The 27,942-nt window shown below is 36.3% G+C and overlaps 1 protein-coding gene across 2 annotated transcripts; it reads left to right on the forward strand.

The window, feature by feature from the left end:
- The first annotated feature begins 288 nt into the window (after positions 1-288).
- IMPACT (impact RWD domain protein) lies at positions 289-27,614 on the forward strand. 2 transcript variants are annotated; one of them, XM_072604431.1, is made up of 11 exons: positions 289-400; positions 1,328-1,456; positions 3,784-3,836; positions 4,900-4,962; positions 16,177-16,262; positions 18,677-18,799; positions 19,571-19,668; positions 20,678-20,751; positions 22,226-22,316; positions 23,535-23,669; positions 25,814-27,614. In XM_072604431.1, the coding sequence occupies exons 2-11, from the start codon at positions 1,391-1,393 to the stop codon at positions 25,886-25,888; spliced, it is 864 nt and encodes a 287-aa protein (XP_072460532.1). In that variant the 5' UTR covers positions 289-400; positions 1,328-1,390; the 3' UTR covers positions 25,889-27,614. The 2 variants fall into 2 exon arrangements, with proteins under 2 accessions (XP_072460532.1, XP_072460531.1); XM_072604430.1 differs by lacking the exon at positions 289-400 and adding an exon at positions 444-683.
- The last annotated feature ends 328 nt before the right edge of the window (positions 27,615-27,942 follow it).

Below are 27,942 nucleotides of genomic sequence, written 5' to 3' on the forward strand. Positions count from 1 at the left end.
GCGCAAAGAATCCCGCTATTTAAACCCCACAACAGCCCGGGGAGAAAGGTCTCCTAGCACGGTTGGCCTGGCGGCTACACTGAGGGACCCGGCAGCTGGAAACCCGAGTTCAAATCCCACCTCTGATGCTCGACAGCGTGCGCTCTTGGACACCCCTTAGAACAACCACAACCAAAAGACCCCTCCATCTGCCTCAGTTTCCTCGTTTGTAAAATGGAAGTAACCTCTCAGGGTTGTTACGAGGATCAAACGGGACACTTGTAAGGCGCTTTGGCAACACTCACAGACCCGTAGCCACGCTACGGAGGAAAACCGGGCAGAAGGGAGGTGACTGACTCGGGTCCCCCCCAGGTGCTACGCGTCTGAGGGCAGCGTCTGATCTCACGACCAGATCTGGGAGGTAAGAGACGCAAAGCGCTCCGCTTACGGTAAAGCGCTCCATAGATTCTAAGGCGCAATCCCAGGCGCGCAGGTAGCACTGCGGCAGCCTCGGGGAGCCGCCCTGCCTTCTCCTCCCAGGTGGTCCCTGACCCGGAAGCCGCCGCCCCCCGGGTTAACAGTTCCGGGCTTCCTGGAGACGCTGGCCTGCCTCCGTTCGTGCTCCTTCTTGTATGGAAGCCGGTGGAGAAGAGGGCGAGCGAGGGTCCATGGCTGCGGCAGCGTCCGACAGTAGCCAGAGGCAGGTGAGGCCCGGCCCGGGAGGCCCCGAGAGCCGGAAGGGACCTGGCGCCCCCGCTCGGTCGGCCTTATTCCTTCAGGTCTAAGCAAATGCGCAGGCCGTAGCCGCAGCCCCGCCTGGTTTGTGCTGCCGCAGGTCTGCGGACCCCGGCCCGGGGGGACAGGGCCTCTCCCGCACCTCTGCCTTTTCGTCTCTTCCACCCTGAGCAGCCCGGCCCAGAGGGGACTGCACTGGCCCTCCCCTGCTCCAGCGGGCCTAGAGTGCGTCCCCGCTCCGGTGCGCGGGTGACCGGTGTGCCGGCGCTCAGTTGGCGATGCCTCGCAAATGCGCGGCGGGCGGAACCGGTGAAGGGAGGGGTGTGGGAGTCTGTCCGCAAAGATGCTGGGTCAGAACCTGTATCAGAGGTGACGGCGTGTGTGTGTGTGTGTGTGTGTGTGTGTGTGTGTGTGTACACATATATGTATATATATGTGGTTACAGCTGTCACGGAGGGAACCCTCTTACGTGGTGCTCATCTACTTCTTGCTTTTGAGCGGGATTATTAGGCAGGAAATAATCCTAAAACACGGGTTTTGAATGCAGTTAAACTCTGCGTTTTGGTTTTACGGACAAGCTTTTGTCTAAAACCTGTGCTGGTTTTTGTTACAGATTGATGAAATTGAAGCACTTTCCTCTATATATGGCGATGAGTGGTGTGTTATTGATGAAGCTATGAGAATATTTTGTATTAAGATTAGTGATCATTTAGAAAAGCCCAAATGGACACTCTGCTTACAGGTATTTTTTTCCTTTTCTTTTTCAGTTGCCATACTTTCTTTGTTATGACTGCTCACTGTTTTTATGCTTTTTAAATAATTTCTCTTGCATGCTAAAATTTTTTGTCAATTCTTGATTGTATGTGGATAATTAAATTTCATGTTATTCTTGAACATTGTTAACTAATAGTTTAAGCAACTTTCTTCGATAAAATGAGAGAAGTTGTGTGATTTAATAGTGTTTACTTTTATATTGACCTCACTCTTGATTTGAAAGAAACGTGAAAATCTCTGAGAATTTTAATTTGCTTATTAAATACTTGCTTATTTTCAAGCCTGTATTTATCAGAATTTTTTTTATTTGGTGATTTTAATCTCAGAATTATACATACATTAATATTCACACAAATGTATAAACATATGGTGTGTGTGTTGGTATCTTAGAAACAATTTGTGAAATGTTAATCAGCTATACTTCTTTTTATACCATTGGCTTTAGGGTAGGTTCCTCAACTATCCCCATCCTTTAAACTAAATCCAACAAACATTTATTAAGGGACACCTATGAGCCAGGCAACAAGCTAACTGTTAGGGAGATAAAAAAAACAACCACCACCAGTCCTTCCTCTTAGTAGGTTACATTGTGCTGAGGGGGTTGCAGAATGTAAATAGGTATGAGTATAATTGATAATTTGAGAATGAGGGAGAAAACACAAACAGACATCAGTAATAAAATAGCCTTGAGGGAAGCCAGGGAGCCTGAGGGGTAGAGGTGAGTTAGGAATGCACTCCAGGGATGGGTTACTGCTTGGGCAAAAGCCTGCACTCAGGAGATATTGTTATGTTTGTCCTTCATTGCCAAAGAAGACCATACTATCAGAGAAATGATGACATGACTTGCACTTGACGTTGTTTTGAGTGAGGGAGGGCTGTGCAGGTCACCAGCCTCACTTCTCCTCCAGAGCCATCTGAATACAGTGACTTTATATTCCTCAGGATGACTAGAGATGGCCCAGGATGCCCTGGGAGACTTTGGGCCCTTTAGGCCAAGGTCTGTGCAGGTACTCACTTAGGGTGAGGCAACAGCCATTTATTGAATAGGCCTGTTTAAGAAGTAGGATGACCCCTTTAATGAAGCAAAGAAAAATAACTAAATCAAGCTAGGAGAGAAACAGCAATAGTTAACTGTTGATAATCGCTCTTAAGCCTGGAGGTCCGGATAACAGCCCTTAAGTGGACCTTGAGCAGGGGCCTAGTGTTGTCCAATCTGTGGACTTCAGAGTGCAGTAGGTTTAAGGTTATAGGAAGGGAAAGGAAGGAAAAGGAGAAGGAAAAGAAGAAATCTAGCTAGTTAACCCCAAGTTAACTGGGAATCCCCTGACCATCCAAATTTACCTTCCTTTGGAGAGGAGAAGGTAGGGCTGAATTGGAAGAATGTGGTATACCTGGAGCCAGGTACTGAACACCTGTAAATAACAGACTAAAAAATGTGGTTTTGTATTTTATCCTAGAAACAACAGACTGACATGGAGACTTGTACTTTGTGCAGATGTGTGAAGGTCAGGTTTTTGCAGGGGAGAGACCAGAATCTGTAGGAGACTCTCAGTAGTCCAGACAAAAGATGATTTGGGCGCAGAGTAGGTTGGTAGCCATGTATGTGGACAGAAAGGGACAGATTTGAGAGATCTTATGGATGCTGTGCTTTTCTGCATATTATTTTCAAATGTAATTGCTTCTTTCAGGAAAGTAATTGGTCCCTTCTCACATCTTCTTAAAGAAACAGCAACATATTCACAGAGTGTAAACTTTGACGTCAAGGCCTAAGACATTCCTTTTTGTAGCTGTGGGATCAAGAATAATACTCTGCACATAATTGTCTTTGAATAGATGTTAATCAAATTAATTCTCAAATCAAGTTCAGTTCAGAGAGGAAGGGAAAGGAGCAAGCATTTATTAAGTATCTATTCCATGCCAGGCACTGTGCTCAGCACTTCACAAATGTTACCTCATTTGATCCCTCACAACAGCCTTGTGAGGTAGGTACTGTTGTGATTCTCCCATTCTACAATTGTGAAAAACTAAACTGAGAGAGTAAATGACTTGTGCAGCTAGTAAATGTCTGAGACTGGACTTGAATTCCTGTCTTCCTTATTGTAGGCTCAGAGCTCCGTCTGCTGCCTATTATGCTCAGAGACATAATGATAAAGAACAAGTTCGTTGGTTAATATCTAACAAAGGAATGCATTTATTTCCCAGAATTAGTGATTAAGGAATTTAACCAGTGCATATATTTCCATGTAATTTTTGAGCCTTGTTCTTAATAAAAATCAACATTTAATTGCTTTATAGGTGATTCTGCCTTCTGAATATCCAGATACAGCTCCACCCATTTATCAGCTGAAGTAAGGAAAGCTTCTCTTTTCATTTTCTAAAATTATACTTACATTGCTTTTTTAAAAAGATTATTTAGCAATAGATGATGAAATTATGTAAACTTTATCAACTTGTAAAGTATTGAGTTAGAAAAATGGAATGAGAAAAAAGCACAGTCAAAAAAGTACAGTAAAAACACAGAGATTAAATGTGTGAAATAATTACAAGGTTATCCTTGGAAATGAAAAACAAAACCTTCTTTAACCAACCCTAAGTTAGTGTTGGTTGGCTTTGAAAGGAGTTTGGCTTTACTTCAACAGAAAGATCAGGTTTGCAGTAGCAGTTTTGAGGTGGCAAGTAAAACAACTTTGAATTAAACCTTAATTTCCCTTTGGAAGAAAAACTAATCTAAAATTTGAGTTATTTTGGAGATCTGGAATATATTGAGAATGGCATCCAAGAAAGATAATTCTGGTCTAATCTGCATTGAATCTATAGTAAGGAAACCTTTCCTACTCCACTCTACACACATGGAGCACTGTATTCACTTCTGGACTCCATGTTTTAAGCTAGAATATATCTAGAGGGGGATGAACAGGTTGTTAAAAGGATTGGAGACAATGCTGTAAGAGGAAGGAATCAGGTACATTGAGCCTGAAAAAGAGATGACTTGAGGAGACATGATTGTTCTCTTTAGCTATGTGAAGGGCTGTGATGTGGAACAAGAACTAGAATTCTTCTGCTTCATTCCAGAGGTCAGAGAGTAAAAATGAGAGTAAAGATAGGTTTCAGTCTTATCAAAGGAAACATCTTTCAAGTGATTACAGGTTCCATGGAGGTTTTTAGGCAGAGGCTGGTATAGAAGGAATTCTTGGTCAGGTATGAGTTGGACTAGATAGCATCAAGGTCCCTTCCAGCTCTGATCAGATTCTGTGATTTTGAGATATTACCATAGGCAGCGTGTAAAGATGTCTGTTATATAAGATAAATGCATCTGAAATATAAAATGAAAAGCCTTTGATTGAATTGACCTTTGTTCCTAAAAAGTAATTCAGTGATGTACTTCTCATATTTATATTTATTTAATTACAGTGCTCCATGGCTTAAAGAACAAGATCGTGTGGAATTAGGAAACAGCCTTGAGGAAATATATGTGTAAGCAAGGCATCATTTTTTTCATTTGTTTTAAGAATTCCTTATTAATGCTTTTTATTTACAGTGCATTCTTTTATGAACTGTGGTATGTGAAAGTAATTTTAAAACTGTTGCAAAACTACCTTCCCAGTAAGAATGATAAATATAAGGCTTAATCTGTGATAAAAACTTGAAAAACTTTGTTGAAAAAAATCTTATTTTGCAGTACTGTTTGTCCGAGTATGATAATTAAATACCTAAATTCCATAAGAACATGCTGTAGATAGTGAACATCAGTGCAGTTACATTTTCTTTCATTTGGATATTTTTATGGATTGCATAAAAATTGGTAGCACTGAAACATGTAAGAATAGTTATAAGTGATGCATATGTAATAAATATATAAGAATATTTAGGTTTAGTGCCTTAAAAATAATGGGTACTTAATGAATGTTTGCATGATAAAATGAAAAATAATTTTCCTTTTAGCATTTTTATATTGGACCATCAGATTAAAGTTCTTTTGTTCTTCCAGTACTGTTGTTATCACATTAGCAGTGTTTTAGAATATGGCACTGCTCATAAATTGGCAAAGAGAGAAGACCAGGATAGAGCCTCAAGGACTGTTTCAATTTTTAAAGATCTATTGGCTATATTAGTTATGAGACTCCATTAATCTTCATATTCATATCCATACACACAGATAATTCATATACAGACACTCATCACCTCACACTTGGACAATTCAGTGGCATGCTAGTTGGTCTGCCTTCCACAGGTTTCCCCCCTCCAGTCCATCCTTTACTTAGCTGTCAGAGATTTTCCTAAAGTTCAGACCTGACCTTGTCACCCCTTTACTAAATAAACTCCGGTTTCTACTGATTACCTCTAGGATCAGATATAAAATCCTCTTTCACATTCAAACTCATTAATAACTTATCCCTCCTTCCAAATCTTCTTTGTAGTTTTCTTACCGGTGCCCCTTCCATGTACTCTGATCCAGTGACACTGGCCTCTTTGATATCACTTGAATAATGCAATCCATCTCTTGACTTGCTATTTTCACCAGCTATCTCACATGCCTGGAATTCTCTCCCTTCTCATTTCTGCTTCTTGGCTTCCCTGGCTTCCTTCAGGTCCCAAATAAAATCCTGCCTTCTATAGAAAGTCTTTCTTGATCTCTCTAATGCCTTTTTTCTCTTGATTATTTCCAGCTTATCCTTTCTATGTCTTTTTCTTACATAATAGTTCTGTGCATGCTTTCTCTTCCTTTAGACTATGAGCTCCTGGAGGGCAAGAAGGATCTTTCACTTTTCTTTGAATTACCAGTGCATAGCACAGTGCCTGGCACATAGTAGACCAGGGATGTGAAACTTGTGGCCTCAAGACCCCAGGTGACTCTTTCGGTCCTCAAGTGTGGCCATTTGATTGAATCCAAACTTCACTGTAGTAGACAGTTAATATATATTTATTGACTGCTGACTGATCGCTCTGCAGATGACTTCCAGAGTAAGTTGGGTATGATCCGTTCTTGACGAAACTGTTGACTCTTTGTAATTACTGCATTTCTGTTTCTAGATATTCATTAACTATCCTTATAATATGTTTTAGAAATTTTTTAGAAATCAAAGTCGTTGGCTGGCCTCCACTATTTATCTCTTTTTGAAAATCAAGACAATATTTTCTCTTCTCAAATCCTGAGACACCTTTCCCATTCTTCATAATATTTCAGAGCTCATTGACGTTGACAATTATTTCAGCACCTGGAGATGTAGTTTATCTGAGCTTCATGGTTTAAATTCATCAAGGTCAGTTATCTGCTCTTTTCCTATCTTGTTACTTTTCATATATTTCTTCCTGTGACACTTGTTCTGTGCTTTTCAATGTAAATATAATTTCCTTTGGCAAAGAAAACAAGCAGAATAAAAGTTGAGCAGCTCTGCCTTCTCCTTGTTGTCATTTGTTGTTGTGTAAACTGTAAGGAGTTGTCCTATCCCCTTTGTGATCTTCTTTTTACTCATATAGCAAAAATCAAGCACTTTTATTGGTTTTCTTAAGTTTCCTCACCATTCTCAGCTTGTCCTGAACTTTAGCACTCCTGACAACATTCTCAGAGGACTGTGCCATAGTTCATCACCTTTGCATCCACATCTGACAGTTGTTTTTTTAAACTACCTGAGGTAATACATATAAAGCACTTTGAAAACCTTGTAAATGTTAGCTACTACTATTATTACTTTTCTCCTCATTTTGAAGTTGGTTCTCTTTATATTTTCAGAATATTATTTTTGAAAGCTTCCCATTGGTCTGGTCAGACTTTCCTGGCAGATCTTACGTAGCTTTCTTTTGAACCCTTTAACTTTGCTCTTCCTAAATCTGCAGCATGCCAGACTAGCTTTTCTATCCACTTCTGCCTCTTTCTCACAAAAACATTGGCTTTTTTTCTGTTATGTTGTGTGCTGCTAATTTGACATCATATATCCCTCTACAAATGATCAAAATGAGGTCATAAGCAATAAACAAGGCACATATATAATCCCAACAGGTTCTCCCTCATATAGCAAGTTTCACTGCTTATGGTTAAGGTATGGTACAGTTATTTTCAAGTTAAGTCCAGTATCAGGAAATATTGGAATGGTTTACTATTATAGCATAATGTAATATAATGTATAATGTCTATGTTTGGATTCATTAGGCTCAATACAAAATATTCCTAAAAGCTTCTAGTGCTTGTTTTTGCTTAATATGTTCTTGAGCAGTGGTTGCAGGCAGTTGTTTTATCTAGTACTTACTGGTTGTAGGAGATATAGGGGGATTGGTATCAAGAATGGAAAGGGGATGCCACTGAAAATCCACGTGGAAGAGCATATTCTGCACCTCATATGACACTCTGGTCATGGTCCACCTTTATCAGGCTTTACATAAAGTTCTGAAGATTATCTGAGCTTCTGTTTAACAGTTATAGTAATAAAAACATTTTTGAAGTATTTAAAAATAGTACTTTCAAGTCCTTCAAGAAAGTAGTTTAAGGTAATTTTTGAAAAAAATACTTTAAAAAAAGTATGAAATTATCACACATTATGTCAAGTTCAAGCGTTCTGTCCCTCCTGGGATGCTTTCCCCATATTAGATTTCAGGAGGGAATGGCTAGAATAGCATTGATAGCAGGAGAAAAGGTGATATCTATACCAAAGTCTTGGAAAGTGGCCTGGCATTAAATCTCTGTGTGCCTTTAATGTACAGAGGGCACCTAGGTGACTTAGTGGATAGAATGCCAGCCCTGGAGTCAAGAAGACTCATCTTCCTGAGTTCCAATCTGGCCTCAGACAGACATGACTGAAAAGTGGCATGACCACAACAGTGCTGTTAACTATTAGGCAATAGATTGTCAGGTGGCCCCTGTAGTGGGAGCTTTTCCATGCTGAAGTAGTGTGGAGCCACAGGATATATCCTCTCCCAAACAGAAAAGGAGATTCATCTTATGATGTTGTAGGGTCTGGGCTGGCTCACCTTAGATGTAGCAGGTGTGACCACTCAGGATCCCAGTTACGTATTTTAAAAATAAAATTCACAAAATCCTATGCTCACACAGATACACCCCTTTATAGACACCCTGACTCACTAATGTTTCTTATACTTGTTTTTGAAAACCAATCTTTGCCTAGAGATTTTACTCTAGAACAGTAGTTGGTGATTATAGCATTTGTGGTGTTAGGCATAAAAATCATTAGAAGTGTCCTAAATTCTCTGATTCTGGTCTCAGAGTGTGTGGGAGGGACTACTTTTAGTGGAGGCCAACTCTTCCTGGAGTTAAAGATATAGTTCCTGGTAGAATAACAGTGATAAAAATAGGGAAAAATTGAAAAATGACTCAGACCAGGCTAGGTCCTCACCACAACCTTGTCAGTTAGGCATTACTACCAAAGTGGAAACTCAGGACCTAGAGGCCCAAGACCTCTCTTTTCATCAAAAGCTAACAAGCCTGGAGTGGGGGTTGGGGATAGTGAGCCCTGGGGGGGGGTCATTCCTTCCTTCATTTTTTGTGGATTTGAGAGGCTGCTGGGGTAGGAAAATGAGAGCTGGCCTCATAGGAAGCTCTAGGTTCATTTCTGCCTTTGACTCTGATTGGTCTCTCTGGGCAAGTCCCTTAACTTCTCAGTGCCCCAGGCAACTTTCTAAAACTATTAACTGCCCAGAAGTTGTGAAGCTCCATTGGTACAGGTGGTTTTTCACTTGGCACTTCTACAGTAATAAATTCCCTAATTTAGTTAAAGCAAAAAAAAAAAAATATTCCAAGCCCCCCAAAACAAACCCTTCAGAATTACATTATTAACAGTTGGGAAAACGAAGTTCTCAAGGTTAAGACCTCTCAAAGCTGGGAATGTTGGGACTTTAGTTTTGCTGTAAACCTTTTTCCTGCATGTTGATTCTGAATTTTAAAAAAGACATTTATGTAATGTCAATATCCTAAATTCTGTCAGTGGACAATTTTTTTCCCCATTCATTTTTTTCACTGAGATTAGAATACATTGACCCAAACTAATTTTTGTGTGAAAATTAATTACTTTTCATTATCAAAACTTTAAGCATTAAAATTCATTTTCTAGGTCATGTAGTCAGGTGGAGTAGTTAGTGTATGTAGGCATGATAGTGCCGCAGTTGTTCAGGAAAGCACACATGGACACATACTTATTTTGCATTCCAAAAACCTCATAATTTTGGCATCATTTACCTTTGATGATGATGCTTGGTGGATTGTGCTCCGCAGTTTATAGTCTTACAGGTGTAAAAAAAAACCCCACCGTAAATGTACAAAACATACAAATCACTGTTCGGCAAAATGAGAATTTATCTTGATCAAATAGCTACTCGGACGAAGGGATTACTTTAACTTTTGATAAGTTATGCATACTGTATAATTCTATTCCAAGAAAACATAGGTATTGAAGTAAGGTCAGTACAGTGTCTTTATTCTACTGTCTCCAACTTTGTGACAGTGGATAAAGTGTTGGGAGACAGAAGTTTTGCTCGAGAAAATTCATTCTGATTACCAAGACATCTAGCTTCTTTAAAATTTCAGTTTCTGGTTTAACCATATACAAGAAGGGAAGTCAGAAATCTCACCGTGAAATTGAAGATATAATAGTATCAAAGTGCAATTATGTTTTCACTATAATTTGTACTAAAATAGATGAAATTTGAGAAGATCCTAGAGTCGTGAATTTACCTTGAGTTCAGTGCAGCAAATCTCAGGGGTGAGAGAAAGCCTTTTACCGTTTTCTCGTTTTTCTTTATTGATCAGACTGAGACTCTCAGGTCAAACTCCGGTTCCAATCAGGTATTTCAGGGAAGTGTCACTCCTGCAACAACTCGTTACTTTCTCACTGAATAGGTTATGTCATATATAAATACACATAAAAGACAAGAAAAGCGAACAGCTGTTGGTATTCATTCATCTTTAAAGACTTAATACAATAATTAGCTCACTTTTCTGAGATCCATGCCAAGTCTTGGAACTTTATTCCTTAGGGAGGAAAACAAAGAGATGGTTTTATTTTCTGGGTATTTTGAGTATTCCCTTTGGCCAAACTGGATACAAGATTGGCTTTCCACGCTAAACTGAGGATTGTTAGAGCTTTTCCTATCTTGAAAATAGTTAAACTGTTTTGAACAGACTGAGGGAAGGGGAATTTTTTTTTTCTCTAAGCTCTTTTTCAAGTAACTGACTTGTTTCTTGTGATTTCTCTTCTAAGCTGTATAGTACATTGCTAAAGTCCTGTATGGGGTAGAGACCCCATTTCATTTCCTGGGTAGTCTGTTTTAACTCAGGTTGCTGCAGTATTTCTTTTTAAAATTTGGCTGACTAAGTTATTTGTCATCTGGGCCCAGTGTTGCTGAATCAAAAAGAACTCAAAGGCTTCTTTATAACGGGCTCATGTCTAGCCATCCTGGAGTTTGGGGATTCCTCTTCTCTTTAATTTTCCTCCCAGACACTGTTATCTTACTATCTGTGTGATCCTGGGCAAGTCACTTAACCTCTCTTTACCTCAGTTTCTTCAACTGTGAAGTGGGGGTAATGATAGCGACTATCTTGCAGGGTTGTTATGAGGATAAAATGAGATAATATTTGTAAAAAGTTCTTAGTACACTGCCTGGAACATAGTAGACACTATATAAATGCTTATTCCTTTCCTCTTTCCCCTTTGGTTACCAATAAAGGTTAATTTGAGCATGGGTACTTGCAGGGTGATGTTCATGATGTCCTCTTAGAAATGGGCAGATTTATAGCCACCTCAATCTCCTTCAGTCCCACAGAGACATGTGTCCTGTCACTCAGTAGAGCATCTTGCATAGTGTAGAGTCTCATAGAGTCTGGGAGGTCAGTCTTTTGGTAGGGTGTCCAGCTTGGGTCTGAATAGAAGCTTCCATGACTTGTCCCTCAGCTAAGCTTCACCATCACCTGGGTACAGGTATAGTTGTTATCTGGACAGATATATATTTTTTTCAGTGTGAATCTTCCTAAGAATTTCTTAGAATGCTTAATTAGAGCAAATTCAATGCAAAGAAGAATGGATTATTGAACAAATGTCTCCCCCAAGGATGTGCTGAGTTTTAATAGGTGTGCTGTAGTAGCCCAGCCCCCACTAACAGGGGGGCATTTTGTTATTGCCTCTTAGTGATTTGGTATTTGGTAGGTCACAGAGAGGTTGAAGCTGCCATCTCTACTGAGAAGAGTTAGATAAATCCTCATGGAACTCTGGATAAGAAACCTAGAAGTCTGACTACCTGGGAACCATTCTTTGTTGCCAACGTAAATCTTTCATTGTTTCATGATTCATTATGTCAAAGAATATTCAGCTGTGAGTAACCCCATACTTGCCCTCCTTACGTATATCTAAGTCATTTTTAAGGTGAGTGGATAAGCTGCAAATAACCCATGATTTTTAAAAAATGTTATGTGGATGTCTTGTTTCTTATAGTTACTCCTATTATTACTCCCTTACTCTGTCTTAGAGAGCCAGCTCATATAAAAAATAGCGTTCTTTAAAGAGGAAAAAAAATCAGCCCAACTGATTAACACATTGAAAAAGTCCAAAAACGTGCAATGCGTAACCCATCTCTATGAAGCAGGAATTGGGAGTTTCTTGTCACATCTCTTCATTTAATCATACTTGAGCTTTATAATTTTGTCACATTCACTTTTGATGTTTTTGGTGTATGGTCAGTCTTTCCGTTTACATTATAGTCACTTGGTATATTGTTTTCTTGGCTTTGCTTACTTCACTCTGTGTCAGTTCATGTACACCTTTCCATGATTCTCTATATTCAACACGTTCCAACACATTTTTTACAGCACAGTGATGTTCCAATTGCATTCCTATGCCATAATTTGTTTAGCTACCCCCCAGTTGACAGGCATGCTCTTTGTTTCCAATTCTTTACTATCCCCAAAAGTGCTGCTATAAATATTTCATGTATATATGGGGACTTTATTCTTATCAATGACTTCCTTGAGATATAAGCTCAGAAAGGGAGTTTCTGGTTTAAAGGGTATGGACATTTTAGTCACTTTATTTGCATAATTCCAAATTATTTTCTGAAATGATTATATCATGTCATAGTTCCATTACATTATGTCACTGTGCCTATCATTCCACAATCTTCCAGTATTGACTTTTGCTATTTTTTGTCATCTTTGCTAATTTTTACGGTGTGAGATTTCTAGGTTTGTTCTTTACAGTGTCTTAGCACAGTGCTTGAAACATAATAGGGCCTTAACAAATGTTGATTGATTGGTTAATGTCCTAGTGTAAAAGAAGGAAAACCAGAATTAACAAGATTTGGGTTTTTGTTTTTTTTACCAGAATTCACTTTTTCACTGTCATTGGTTATGTTGCATGCAGATATTTTTAACTAATGCAAAGAAGTTGATAGTGTCTTGAAAATAAAAGCAATGTTTTGAGAGTTGGGCACAAAACCACCTGTAATTTGATTCTGAAATTGTTTAATGTAAAATAAAGATTAAAAGTTGAAAGGCCAAGTTAGAGTAAGAATGATTCATTTCATCAGTTGTTGAAATACAGAAAAATTTTAATTTATTTTGACCATATTCCTTTCAGTGTTCATTTTTACGTCTTTCTTTGGTTCTTTAAGTATAAATATACTGTTACAGGTAGCTCAGCCTGTTATCTTTTTGTTGTGTCTACAGACTGTATTGAGTCAAAGAGCTACCACACAGGGAATATTCACAGGACTAGTTAAAGCACATCACTCTTTATTCAGACAGATTTCATTCTTTGAATAAATTCTGTTTCATTTACTTTCTTTTTCTCTGTAATAAAACTTCACATAAGATGTGAAGTCTTACCTTGTCGCTTCTGGTAGCATGTAAGGTGACTTGTAAATCACTTGTTTTCTTTAAGAACGGAATCTAGTCTTGTTCAACCTTTTAGTAAGAATCTTGAAAAGCAACTGAACTCCCCCTGCTGGTTATTTGATAGCAGTTACAAGTAATAGAATAAATTCTCACAAAATAAAGAGAACCATATTATTTGTAATTTTCCTTAATAAAAAAAAGTGAAGGAAACATGAATTTTTATTCCCAGTGAAAATGACTAGATAGTGTCTGAAAAAAATAAAAATAGTGTAGGTGAAAAAATGAGTTAAAAATGTGTTTTATATATTTTATAATTTAATTTGGTTCTACATAGCAAATTTTGCAACTTTAATACTTTATTTATATTAAAAGTAACGTAGGAGCTAAAGAGATCTCAAAATCACTATCTAAGCTAACTTGTATCTGAAGAAGAATTCTCTCTATAACATGCCTGAGAAATGGTTGTACAGTTTTTTCTTGGAAACTTCTACAAGGAGCACCTCACAGAGTATCACAGAATTTCAGAAATTAGACATGAATATCATTTAGTTGTTATTAATAATATTTATAATTGCTAAATCTTTACAAGAAGAATTGAGAAAAGCCTCTTATATTTCTTGACAGCAATACCCGCAATGGGAGCTTTATGCAAAGGAATCACAGCTAGTGAAGATAAAAGAACATAAATCAATTTATAAGTATGATGTAGTTTATCATGTAAAAAACATTTAAAAAGAACTTCTTTTGAATCTCTAAAGAATTTGATAAGATGAATGGCATCTTAAATTTTGGGAATGTAAATTACATAAAATCTTACCATCATCAGATAAATTTATTCCACAAATAGAAATGGTATTTTATTTCTTTACATTTTAAAAATATTTAGTGGTACAAAAAGACTACTTAATTGCAGAGTTGCCATAATTAAATCTCAAACTATGTCTTATTTCATGTTAACAGTGGGAGGAAAATTATAAAAATACTGTTTTAATTTAAAGTGTCTCACATTTTTCCATTTGTGGTTATTATAGTATTAATGGAAAAACTGTTGAAGATAATGTAAATAATAACATAAGTATACACAATGAGCCAGCACATCATTTTTCTCCCTTGTCAAGTCCATCCTGTCGAAGTGATTTTCCTAAAGCACCAGTCCGATTTTGTCACTCCTTATTCAGTAAACTCCAGTGATTCCTTATAACCTCTAGAATCAAATGTGAAATCCTCTGTTTAGAATCTGGTCTTTCACTACTCTCCCTACCCTCTCATCTCCCACCTTTCTTCTTACACCTCTCAGTTCCCCAGCCTCACCACTAACCCCAAGACTCCCTTGCTGCATGGGTTGTAAAAATCCTTAAGGACAGGAGTTGTCTTTGCCTTTCTTTGTATCTCCTGTACTTAGACAAGCACTTGGTGTATATACTTAATCAATGGTTATTGACTGACTATAGACTGATTATCATTTGTATTGCTGCTTATGTATAGATGGTTGTTTAAATAATTGCTGATGGGTGAGGTGATAATGATAGATCTCTGGAGGCTTCTGGAGAGAAGGAATTACAACTATGAAATAATAAGATTCATTTTCTAACATGACTATATATACCCCTTTTTGAACATTCTTAGAACTCTTCCTTGGACTTGTGATGCCTATCCTTAATTGTGGTGAAACTTTCCTTTGGAAGGAAGATTTGTCTTTTCGAAATAATCCAGAGCCATTCAAAGCCAAATTTTTTAATAAGATCAAGTTGTTTAGATACCATTCTGGGTCAAAAATGAGGTGTGATTATGTAATTTTTTTTGCATGACTTATTGACTGCTGAAGACAATTCCAAAAGAGGCATTACCAAAACATTCTAATCAGTGGCAGCATTATTGCCCAGGATCCCCTAGCCTAGCATCCCTGCAGTGGCAATATAAATAAATGAACACATTTCTGTCACTGTGAATTTTTTTTCCCTTTCCTCTTACTTTGAATCAGGGCAGGAGCCAAGTGTGGATAATATATTTTCCATTTGTGAAGTCTCCAACCCCTACTTCTCTTCCCATTTTTCCAGGTACATAAAATAAAAAGAAATTCATAAATCAGTATGCTAAAGCAAGCATTTAATTTTCCAGAAAAGATAGGATATCGTATCAAATTTAATATAATAATAATAGCTAGCATTTATTAAGTACCTGCTGTGTGTCAGGTACTTTACAAATATTTCTGATGTAATTCTCACAACAACATAGGGAAGTAGGTGCTGTTATTTGCCTCATTTTGCAGTTGAGGAAACTCAACTTACCCAGCGTCACACAGTGTACGTCTGAGGTTGGATTGGAACTCGTCTTCCTGACTCCAGTCCTGGTGTTCTAATAGCCTCTTTGAAGAAAGTCTGTCCAAAAGGTTGGAAAATATGCAGTCATTTTAATTTAACATTTCTGATAGGTAGATAGTAGTGATTAATTACTCTGCAGTTAGGTATAGGTCTTCACATCTGTGAGTAATTAAGTCCCAAACTCAGAGAGATTGCCTCACTTAAATATGTCTCTTTGTCCGCTTTCTAAAAGGGCCATAACATGTAAATGTCAAAATGCCAAAATAATACATCTTAAATGTTTATTTCTTTTTAAAATTTATTTTAGTTCTAACACTCACTTGTATAAGTTCTAAGTTTTCTCCGCCTCCCTCCCCTCTCTCCATGCTGTTTACTTTTGCAGCAGAGATCTCATAACACCCACATTAGCCCTTGTATGTAAGTCTCGTTATGATGGGTTGCAGAACGCCTACAGATGTGCTCAGTAATTTCCTTGGATATGAGAAGGAGGTATTTTGAAATAATCGGCTTACTTTTTTGTTTTGGGTTTTTTTTCAGACAGAACATTGGTGAAAGTATTCTTTATTTGTGGGTAGAGAAAATTCGGGAAGTTCTAATAGAAAAATCTCAGCTATCAGAATCAGGTAGGATTTAAAAGTTGACTTCAGTTTGTTTTTAATGTAATAGTGACTAAAAATTCACATAGGCCTCCAAACGCAGAAGGATGACTGTCTGAATTCCAGCTTAAGGATTTATGAGAGATTTTGTATTGGGAAGCTCATCTGCTTATGCCATGTCCTTTGCTACTTACACACACGCACACACACACACGCCTATGCACACGTGCACATCCCATGATTATTTCTAGTCTTATGAAGTTTCATTATTTCATCAATGTAAAAGGCAGTTTACAGAACATGCTACAGAATGTATATCTTTTGACTACTAATAAAAACAACAAAAACTGACATTTGTGTAACATTTTAAGGTTTGGTTTTTTATACCCTATCTGTTGATTGGTAATTTGAGCCTGTTAGATTTTCCTCAACTCCAGCAGAATACTTGAACATGAACATCTATTACATGAAAAAACAGATTCTAGCAGGGTTGCTTTAAATAATTTGGGTTTGGAAAACTTGGGGGTTGAAAAATATTGACGAAAGCCAAAAAATAATCATTACTGAAAGGGGAGCAGGAGGAAAGATCATCACAGTCCAAGGTCTCAGGGCAAAGTAGGGTGGGATCCTCAGAATCCCCAGCCCCCCCCCACATTGCATGTTACTGTACTAAACTGCTCTAGCCTTGCCCCTGTTGTTCCAGCTGATCAGAAGCAGAATAGCATAATGGATGAAGCCCTGCACTTGAAATCAGGAAGATCTGAGTTCAAATCCTGCCTTAGGTACCTACTACTTTGTGACACTAAGCAAATCACATGGTATCTACCTCACAGCGTTGTTGGAAAGTTTAAATAAGATTATGTACATCAAGCGAAATTTTGTAAACTGAAAGCATTATAGAGGTGTTATTTCCAGTGTTTACAGACTTGAAAGTACTGTATAAGTAACGTTATTCTCAGTGCTTACGTCTTTTTCTTGGCTTACCCTCTTCACATCGATCAGCTTTCTCTGTAGCTTGCTTTTGATTGGGAACAAAGTTGCCATAAAAGTAATCATCCCATTGTATTTATTGGAATCCTATAAAGCTACCATTGGATTTTTTTTTATTTTAAGAAAAGCCCTATTTAGCTCTCCAGGAATTATAGAACTCCAAGGACCAAGCTTTTGGTAATACAGAACTATAGTCAGAGGCCCTGGGTTCAGATTCCATTTTTGCCACAAACTACCTGACTTTAGGCAAATCATTTAACTAGTTTCCTCATCAGTAGTATGAGGGGTTAAACTGTGTGGTCTTTGATATCCTTTCCATTTCTGGATCTGTGATTTTATGTTAGCTTAAGTCAGTCTCTCATTTCTGGAAAAGCATTTTGGAAAACTATAGTGACTAATTTCAAGTAATGTAATTGACTTTAAAAATATATATTTTATGAAATACTGTATTTGAGTTTTTACTGTGTTAACATTGGCAATTTCTAACGCCATAACTAGAACCACTTTTCTAGTCTTTTTTCTGCTTATCAGAATAGCCTCATGTAAACTAGAAAATTATTTAATATGATTTTGTAATGAAATTTATAATCTTGTAGCAGGGGGTAGAATTGTTTTTAGTTGGGTCGAGGGTTGTAATGAGTAATTATGTAAGTAACAGTTCAAATATAAATTTCACAGAAAATCAGTAACAGAGAGCCAGCCTTAGCATGATGTTTATGTGCTACAAAAAGAAAAAAAAAAGATGAGGTAATTATTTTAAATATTTCAGCCATTTGTGCTAATAAGTGTTCACATCATAGTTATAGGTACACATATTTTTAGTATTTTTAAGAAAAATATAATTAATTTAAAGATGTCCTATTGATATGAATATTGCTTTTGACTTTTTTTATACTCTTTCAAAATTTCTACCTTTTAATTTTGTAAAACATCTCTAGTTATCCTAGTGAATGACTGAAAGCTCTAAACATAAAAAAAATTAAATTTAATTGTTAAAATTGTGTTATATAACACTTTAGCAGTGGTGAGTGGTTATAAAATAAAAGCACAGCAGTAAAATCTAGAAATTACAGAAAGGTTGAGAACCACTGCCCTAGTTAAATTAGTTGTCTTAAAATATTTTTACAGTTCCATAAGGCTTTTTATCTAAATTGTGTTTCACTGGCAGTTCTTTAAACAAAAGTTTACTATTATCTGTCCATGTTTCTGTAATGATATTTTAAAATTTTATTTTCTCTAATAAGCTTGTTTTGGAGATTTTGTTGGAAAATATAGAAATTATTTTGCAGATAAGAGGAATAATTTATGAGTAGAGGAGCCTGGATGGCTCTTATTGATTTTCTTGTGTTAGGCTAAGGCAACCCACTTAACATAGTTTAGGCTTGTTATGCAAATGTAATGACTAATCATTGGAAACTAAGAATTTTAATGTCATATATGTATCTACCTAGGCCCAAAGGTAAATAAGACAACTGAAGAGGAAGATGTTGACTGTGAAGATAATTATCTTTTTGATTATCAGTCAAAAAATAAAATTGAAACCCTGGATTTTGTTATCACTGAAGGCCAATCAGGTATATTGTCATTGAATAGTTTATTTGAAAAGTAGATCCATTACATCATTATCACCATCATCATAGCTGACATTTATAGTGATTTAATATTTTATAAAATATTTACTATACATTATTTCATTTGAACTTTACAGCAATTTTGTCAAGTAGGTACTGTTATTATCCCATTTTTACAGATCAGAAAACCTCAGTAGCACTTTGAAGGAGTGAGAAGGATTATGAAATTTAAAAAAATGTAGCAGGATAGTATCAAAACTCCAGAAGTTTGAGAATTTCAGAGCTAAACATTTTTAGGAACGGCATTATTCTTCACTTGGCAGACTGCTTTTACGTTATTCATTGCAATGTAATATTTTTTGTAGTCTCCTCCATTCTTTGTCTTAAGTTCTTATTTTCAGTTTTACAACTTTTTTAATAGTGGTTTACTGTTATTTGCCTGTATCTAAAGTTATGTTTTAAAATTTGTTTGAAAATCTATAGTTTCTATAATAAGCCTTTGAAAATATTTGAAAATATAGATAGTAATAATTTGGTAAAAATTAGTAGAACTACCAACAAAACGACAAATTTAAATGAATTTTCATATGGCCTCATTCTCAGTGAAGTGTCCACATGGAGGATAAATATTTTATGAGGACTTGAAGAAAGAGGAAAGAGAAGTGGAAAATAATTTACTGTTAAAATTAAGGTCCCCCTATCTCCTAGTATTTCTTAGAAAGTGAAACTAAATACTTACTAAAGAAAATAAAGAAAGCCATGTTTGTAACATAGATGTAGAAGAGCTACCACCAATCAAGCATGGAGTTCCGATCACTGATCGAAGAAGCACTTTTCAAGCACATTTAGCTCCTGTAGTTTTCCTTAAGCAGGTAAGGGCACAGTATTAAAATTGATAATTCCTTTTTTATGCCAAAGTAATTAGAATGAAATTTAACTCTTTATCTTTACTTTTTACTTAATATCTTTCCTATTACATGGCACATTTTTAATCCATTTTTCCTCTTTAAGATATTTTAACTCATGTTATGCATATATATACACATATGTTTATATATTCACTTGTGAAAGATAACAGTCATTTATATTTGCTTGTCTTTGACTCCTGATCTAAACATTGCTCTTATACTCTTCTAATTTGGAAAACACTTTATATATTGCTGAAAAGCCATATAACGGTAGAATTGAAAGCAGTCTGTGTTTTCCTCTTGAACTATTGCTTCTACTTAGGCAGATTACAGTCTCTTCAAGCCTTAGTAGACTAGGGTTCATTGCCCTGTTCAGGAAGAACTAAATTAAAAACTGGCCACAGACACTTTTTGGTTTGGGTGACCCTGTACAAATCATTTATTTGGTTTCCTCATCTATAAAGTGGGGAATGATATTAATAGTAATAACACCTGCTTCCCGAGGTTGTTGTGTGATGCTATCCATCGTAATATTATTATTATGAGTAAAATTTGTACTCTGTGGTGTTTTCTGCTTGTAGGTGTCCAATAAATATGTTGATTTCATTTGGTTTGACTGCAGAGATGGAATCAAAGATACCAACCCCAACTTCTCCATTCCAGACAACAGTACTAACTTTCTTTCCATACCCAATAAAAACAGAATAGAGAATATTTTAATCTAAAGCCCTATGAGATCCTACCTGGTTGAAATCTCAAGTAAAGTATCTGAGTTAGTAGAAAACTAATGTCAAAATGATGAAAGACTACCTCTAAAAATTAACACTATAGAGTCCTGGAGGCTCTTTGAATCCTTTTATTAGCATGACAGATTATAGTAAAATGCTTTAAGATGAACTTGTTTCCTTGTTTATTTATATAGCACTTAAACTATTCTTATATGAGGAAAAAAATAATTGTTTTTATTTTCAAGGTAAAAATGGTTCTTGCCAAATTATATGAAAATAAGAAAATAGCCAATGCTACCCACAATATCTATGCTTACAGGTGAGTCATGACCAGAATATAACACATATAATTGGTGAAAGGGAGTAGATCATTAAGCTCATGTTTGTTTGTTTTTTAAAGCCAGGCAAACTGGCTAAAGATCTGAAAAAGAATCATCTGTATTTGAAGTAAAGGAAATTGCAAACAGATCATAATTTCAATTATCAAAACCCAAATGAACAAACTTAGTAGAATCTTATCTGTCTGTAGCTTTTAAGGAATGAAGCACTTGGAAGAATTGTTTACCATTTTATTGAAGGTTTACTCTCATCTGTCTGGTTTGCTTAATAATCTTAGATTTGAAAGTTCTATGAAAAACCAGGATTTTTTTAATACAATTTTTGTTGGAAATCTCTCTAAATACATTGCATGCTTCCTTGACTCTTTAAGCAGAACTTATCAAATACCATTTAACCTCTTTTTAGTGATTTAATATCTTCATTATGATTATGAGCTATAAATATCAACATATTAAAAACCTGTGATTTCATCTGTGTGGGAGCTGCCACCATGTCAGAACCAATCTATACTGTATAGTCTTAGACATTTTCTTGAGGTGCACAGATTTAAGCATCCTGCAGTCATGCACCTAGTAAATATCAGAGGCAGGGTGTGAACTCCAGTCTTCTATATGCCCAGCACTTTATCCACCATGCCATGCTACTTGAAGAACTACTTTGACATAGCAGTGTTAGACTGACACTGTATGTTTTTTAAGTTTTTGTGTCTACTTTTTTAGATTGGTTATAGAACTGTCAATTCTCACTTCTTCATGCTGTCAGTACACCCAGTTCTCTTCTTTAAATTTGTTGCTTCTAATCAACTGTGTTCTCAGCAGACTTTTCTAAAGTTACATGTTGGTGAGAGAAGCAGGGAAGGGGCAGGAGTGGTATCTGATGTTTCTGAAGGTAACAATAGCTTCATTAGCCTAAAGGAGGTACTTTTTAGTATCTACCTTTTTCTGATTTTTTCATCGTGGGTATTCCTTCTGTTTTCTGCCTATCATAGCTCCTTGATGCTAAAGCAGGTAGTCTTTAGGAGTTGTCTGTCCAAGAAAACTTATCACCGTGAAGCCAACTTTTAGCTGATGACCATCTCTGAATTGGACCTTAAACTGGATCTGTACTGTGAATGAGCTTGTACTCAAAACCTTTCCATCTTAGCAGGACCTAGCAACTTGTGTTCCAGGCTTGGAAAATAATATTGAAAATCTAAGGATTTCTCCACGCCACAATGAGGCATCATAGTTGTACTTTAGCAGAGGGGTTATTCCTAAAAATATGCAAAATAGATTACTAATAAAAAACAGTGTGGAATAAGTAATCCAATTTATGTACTCCAGGTAGAATTATTGACAAATATACTAATTTGGAAATCTTGGAAACCTCAGCCAATATTGCAGAGTAATCATTTAATCTTGTCGTAAATGATATTTGGGGGATCTAGAGTTTAACAGTAGTATATATGTTTGCAGAATATATTGTGAAGATAGGCAGACTTTCTTGCAGGACTGTGAAGATGATGGGGAAACAGCAGCAGGTGGACGTCTCCTTCACCTTATGCAGGTAGAAATAAGAGAAAAACCTTTCTAAGCACTGTACTCAGTTTTCTCAGTACTAGAAAAAATGTATTTAGATAAATGCAGCTCAGTCTACTCCAATTCTAGTCTAACTTTTAAATGAAGTTGTTTTTTTTTTTACCTAGATTGAGTTATATTTTTGTTCCCTATAACTAGATAAAAAGAGGAAGAATAGATTCCACTGTAATAGGGCAGAGAACAAATAAGTTATTTTCAGAATTGCTTTGAAATCCATTCATACAGCTGGAACTGATGCTCTGCGGGTAATTTATCAACTCTACTGCTGCTTCCTCTTTTTAAAACTTAAAGTTTTTCATTTCCTCAGTTTCAAATATAAAAGTTATAGAACTCTGTGTTTAAGACCTTAAGTGAACTGAAAAACTCGTCACTTTATAACGATTTGAAAATGTATCTTATAATCAGCTTAGGAAAAATCAAAGTTTTTATGTTTCATAAAAATATGTGACAAAAGAAAAAAAGAATATTATTATTTTTTCTGAATATACTATGAAGAAAGATAAACAGAATTAGGATTTTAAAAGCATTTTTGATGTAGCTGTCTTTTGTTTTTTAGAGACTGATAATCTTTTTCCTTTTAGTTTTATAGAACAAAATTTTTCAATTTAATAAATTTAATAAGTGTTTGTTGATTTGAACTGAATTGAATTAAACTTTCTGGGCCTCATTTTCACTATCTGTAAAATGAGGAGGTTGGGCCAGATGCTCTCTAGTAATATCCCTTCTAACTCAAAAACTACATGATTCTTTATCCTGACTGCAGATTTCTTTGATTGTTAATCTGATCATTTCTGCACTCCCAGTGCTATGTATGCCTGCAGAAGTTAACTTCTAAGTACTGTCATGCTGCATATTATGTGAATACTTTTTTTCCCTTTAAAGCATGTATTTATATATGTAAACTTATAAATGATTGAGAGGCAACATGCCATAGATAGATAGAGAGCTGGAACTTTAGAGTCAAGAAGAATGAATGTAAAGTGCATTTTGGACATATGCTAGTAGTATGACCCTAGGCAAGTCATTTACTAGGTCAGGGGCTTTAGTTAGCTATCTCAACTATAGATTGAAGGACAGTTTTCATTTTGCATTTTTAAAGGTAGTTTCTGCACTGGGGAGTGCCCTGCACTGATGAAATCACAGATCCGTCCTAATAATAAATAATTATGTGTTTTTAAAAATACAGGTTTTGAATGTACGGAATGTTTTGGTGGTGGTATCACGCTGGTATGGTGGTATTTTACTTGGACCAGATCGCTTTAAACACATCAACAACTGTGCCAGGAACATACTAGTGGAAGAGAACTATACAAACTCACCAGTAAGCTGTTACTAATTGTATCTAAAGATATCTTATCTTGTCCTATGAGGTCTGAAAAAAGCAGTTGGGAAATTGAATATTTTTCTCAGATAGGCCCTTTGTGGTCACAAATTCTTTTAAGTTATGGAATCAAAAGTGATGTGGTATAGTGGAAAGTGCCCTTGGCTAGGAGTGAAGCTTACTGTGTTACACTTTTACCATTAACTAGAAGTGACCTTGAGCAATTCACTACCCCTTTGAGTCTCAGTTTTCTTGTTGGTCACTGAGGATGTGGCCCAGGTAATAGCTAAAGTCCTTCCCACCTTCAGAATCTGGATTTAACTACGTCACTTGGAGCTACTGTTTTTTTCTGGAACAAGCTTTTTTTGTTTTTCCTACAGCAACTTGCTTTTTAGTGTGGAGGGATACGATAACACTATTATCTGCCCAAAATACTTCTTAGATATATATCTTTCATAAGCTCACCTTCCTTCTGGTCACATTGGTCTAGCAAATGGGATCCTGCCATGTATAAAAGATGAAACCCTAGTTCTCAGGCCTTAATGATTTCAGCCAATGTCTGATGTATGCCTAGTGTCCATTTTGGAATTGGTGTAGAAGATGCTTACATTTAAGGCTCTACTTTTAGGGCTTTCATCATTCACTTCTTGCTCAACTTTTAACGATCACTGACTCCCACCTCAAGGCCAAGGAACACAACCTTTTGAATCTTCTCAATCCCTGGATTCAGAGATCTTTAGCCACTTTTTTTCCTGCTCCTGTAATTACAACTGGATATACTCCCTCCTGACTATTTCCTATGACAGCACATTCCAAACCACTAGAGTGCATTTCCTGAGGTGATGTATAAGAGAAAAGAGAATGTACAGATTCAGAAATGATTCAGCAGGATAAAATAATCAAAAGTACATAAAAATTACTTTTAGAAGCAAAAGAAAACTATTAATCATCACACTAGACAGTGTCTGAGTTTTCTAACCTCTAGCTAAAATTCCTCAGGCTTAACTTTGCTTTCATCATCATTTTTAGGTTAGGAAGATTCATCTTGCTTGTGATTTCCACACAGTAGTAAAATCTTTGGTCCCAGAACACCCTCTGCTGAATTATGGTTGGCTTACTTGTTTCTCTGACTCAATTTTTTTGGTCTCTTCTACAATCCAAGGCTGACTCGCAGCCAAAGCTTCTGGATTGCTGGGGAATTTTTGATGCTATAGAAATTATCATCTAGTCATGTTAATAAATTACTCATTTAACTGATTATCTATCCTCCCTCTTCCCTGAAGAGAAAAGGGAAACTAGGAACAACTATAACCCACAATTAAAGTTTATCTGATTATCTTCAAAACAGAATTCAGCACCCTTCTGACAGTACACAAATATGAGCTATTTTATTGTAGAATTCATGTCCCCTGGCAATAACTTATTAATCTTATTTTTTATAGGAGCTATGCCATTTTACAACATAACCAGTACATATTGAACAAGTTAACTAATCACTTATTATTACTATATTTTTTCCTGTGGCTCTGAAAACCTTATCATTCCTAGTACAGCTTGCTACATATTAGGCTCATCAATAACAAATCATATTATTTCTTGGAAAATGTTATGGAGTCTAGAAAATATCTTTTCAGAAATATGACTAGATTATTTTAAATATTTTAAAGAATACAAAAATGTGGTCTTATAGATGCTTATGAAAGATTATTAATGGTAGATAATCAGTGGCAATTTTTTTCATGGATATTCTACTTGAAAGGGAGGTGTGAGGAGTTTGTGGGACTTTTATTTTTTTAATCTCTATTGTCATCTTCACCACCGTCTTCATAATTGATTTTCCTTAAATCTTTTTGGTTTTAACCTAACTATGATTACCTCTATGATCCTTCAGTATTATATTTTTTTGTAAAACTATGTATTCTGGAAGAAATTTGGTTATTTCATTTTATCTTTTTAGTAATCTGTCATGGAAAAAAAATATTCATTTGAACCAGTTAATTTTTTTCCTTTTTGCATTTTACCTGTGAATCTTCCTTTCACTGTAGAAGAAAATAAAGCACATTTGCATTTTGAAAGAAATACATTAACTGTGCCCTTGATCTGTCTTCTTCATTGAAGACCATATTGATTTTTGCCTTTTTCAGGAGGAATCATCCAAGCAGCTGGGAAAGAACAAAAGAGTAAAAAAAGACAAGAAGAAGAGTGAACATTATACTTGAAAATTTAGCTTTTCGGTACTTTTGTTCTGATTATATAATTAATCATCCAGGAATACTTTCTATAGAGAAGATCCTTGAAAGATATGCTTTGTGACTACTCAACCCAGGCATTCAAGGAAACATGACATGGATGCTAGCCAGGATTTTCACTTTTTTCTTGATTGTCAATTGCTCAAAAATGGAGAACTTGTGTACTCATATGTATCTGAGGATAATTCAGAAGAATTAATCAAACCTAATCATCTTTGCTTCTAATTTTGGGAAGGTAGAAGTTGCTTTAAGTATCAAGTGAATTACCTGTCCTTTTGAATTACATGTCAAGTGCCTTATGTGGCGGAAACTATCTTTGGAGAGTTTAAATACTTGATGTCTTGTCACCTGGATTCTTGTTGAGTTAAATGAATATTGTATTTTACAACACTTTACAGAAAGTTTGAATGAGCTCCTGGAGAGCTGCTTTTTTTTTTAATTGTAATTCAGAAAGCTCACTTTAGTTCGAGTGTGCATTTCTGAATAGTGTACATTTAGTGAAAATCCAGCTAATATGTATTAGTAGAAAAGTACTAGAGGTAATCATTTGTTAAACTTAAAATGAATTATGTCATAGTAGATGTCATAACTGAGACTTGGTAGAGAATCTGTGGTATTGAAATTTCATAGAAGACATTTTCTGACCTACATCTTGGTTTTTGTACCAGTAATGTGAAGCAATAAAAATGCAGTATCAGCAGGCTTTTTTTTTTTTTTTACCTAATGGGACATGAAAGTGCAGCATTCTATTTTTAAAATCTAAAAAGTATCTTCTCCATAGTTTTCATTATGGAACTTAGAGTATTCCAGAAGTGAATAGACTGGGTAGAGGATAGTCTGAAGAAAAGCACAGTGGTGAAATGGTTGTGATACCCATAAGTAATCTGTAGTTACCATCAGTGTCACTGTTTACTGTCCTTTTCTTTGCCTGGATGCAAACTGCAGTGTTAGTTAAGAATTTACTAAGCTTCCATACACTGAGGTTAGACAAGGTCTTGAGTAGAAAAAGAACAAACCTTTTTGACTGGAAATGTCACTGCTTTATTTGACTTGTCATCCTGTAAGTATAGGTGTTCTTTCCATGGGGCAGATGGCAGCCATTTAGCCTTTCTCACCGGTGTCATGTTTATTTCATTCAATAAATCCCTACCCCAATACACTGAACACCTTCCTCTATAAGGGGGTTCTTAGATTTCTTGGGGTCCACTGAAATTTGGAAGGGAAAAAAATTACATCTTTATTTCAGTATAACTAGTTACCTTGGTAATCAGTCCTAGGCATTCTATATATTTAAAAACATTATTTGGAGAAAGGGTGTAATGGTAATTTAAATGGGAAGATCTTTCCCATTCATTAATAGGCCCATGTGACCTGCTTAAATCACATGGAAGCCTAAGTCACATGTGGTAGGAGGAGCTTGCTGAACAGGTGGAATAGGAAGGGTGGAGCAGAAATGGGAGAAAGTTGGTGAGAGTAGTTAGGGCAAAGGGAGGAAAGGACACAGGCAAGCAGGCACAGCTAGGCTCATGAGTGTTTGTTTGTGAGAAGGCCCCAGCAGGGTAGGAAGGCTTGGGAATGACTTTGTCCCCTGCAGTGCTAATGTGTATTGACTTCTTGGTTACTATGACAGATTTGGCTTTCTGGTTTATGATTTGATTTTCTGGTGTCTGAATAAATATTTTTCTTCTGCCCTCTATATGAAGAGTCTGTTATACTTTGTGATTCAGAGCTATGCTGACATATTCATAGTTGCTGTCAGTGCTGTGAATATTGTCTTGGTGATACGTGTGGCATCACGAACAGGATCACAGGGTATAAAATTTGTGTTTAGAGGCAGAAAGACCTTAGAGGAAGAAATGGATACTCCAGGATGGGAGGATTTACCTTATTCACCCCTAGCAAGGGAATAGGATAAAAGACCCTGTGAAAACTGGAAACCAAGGTTGCAGAAGGGAGAACTTAGAGATTTGGAAAGGTGTGTACAAGAAAAACCAATAAAATCAGGGAAAGAGTTGGCAAGGATG

This window comes from Notamacropus eugenii, chromosome 4 (genome assembly GCF_028372415.1).
Source record: "Notamacropus eugenii isolate mMacEug1 chromosome 4, mMacEug1.pri_v2, whole genome shotgun sequence".
NCBI lineage: Eukaryota > Metazoa > Chordata > Mammalia > Diprotodontia > Macropodidae > Notamacropus > Notamacropus eugenii.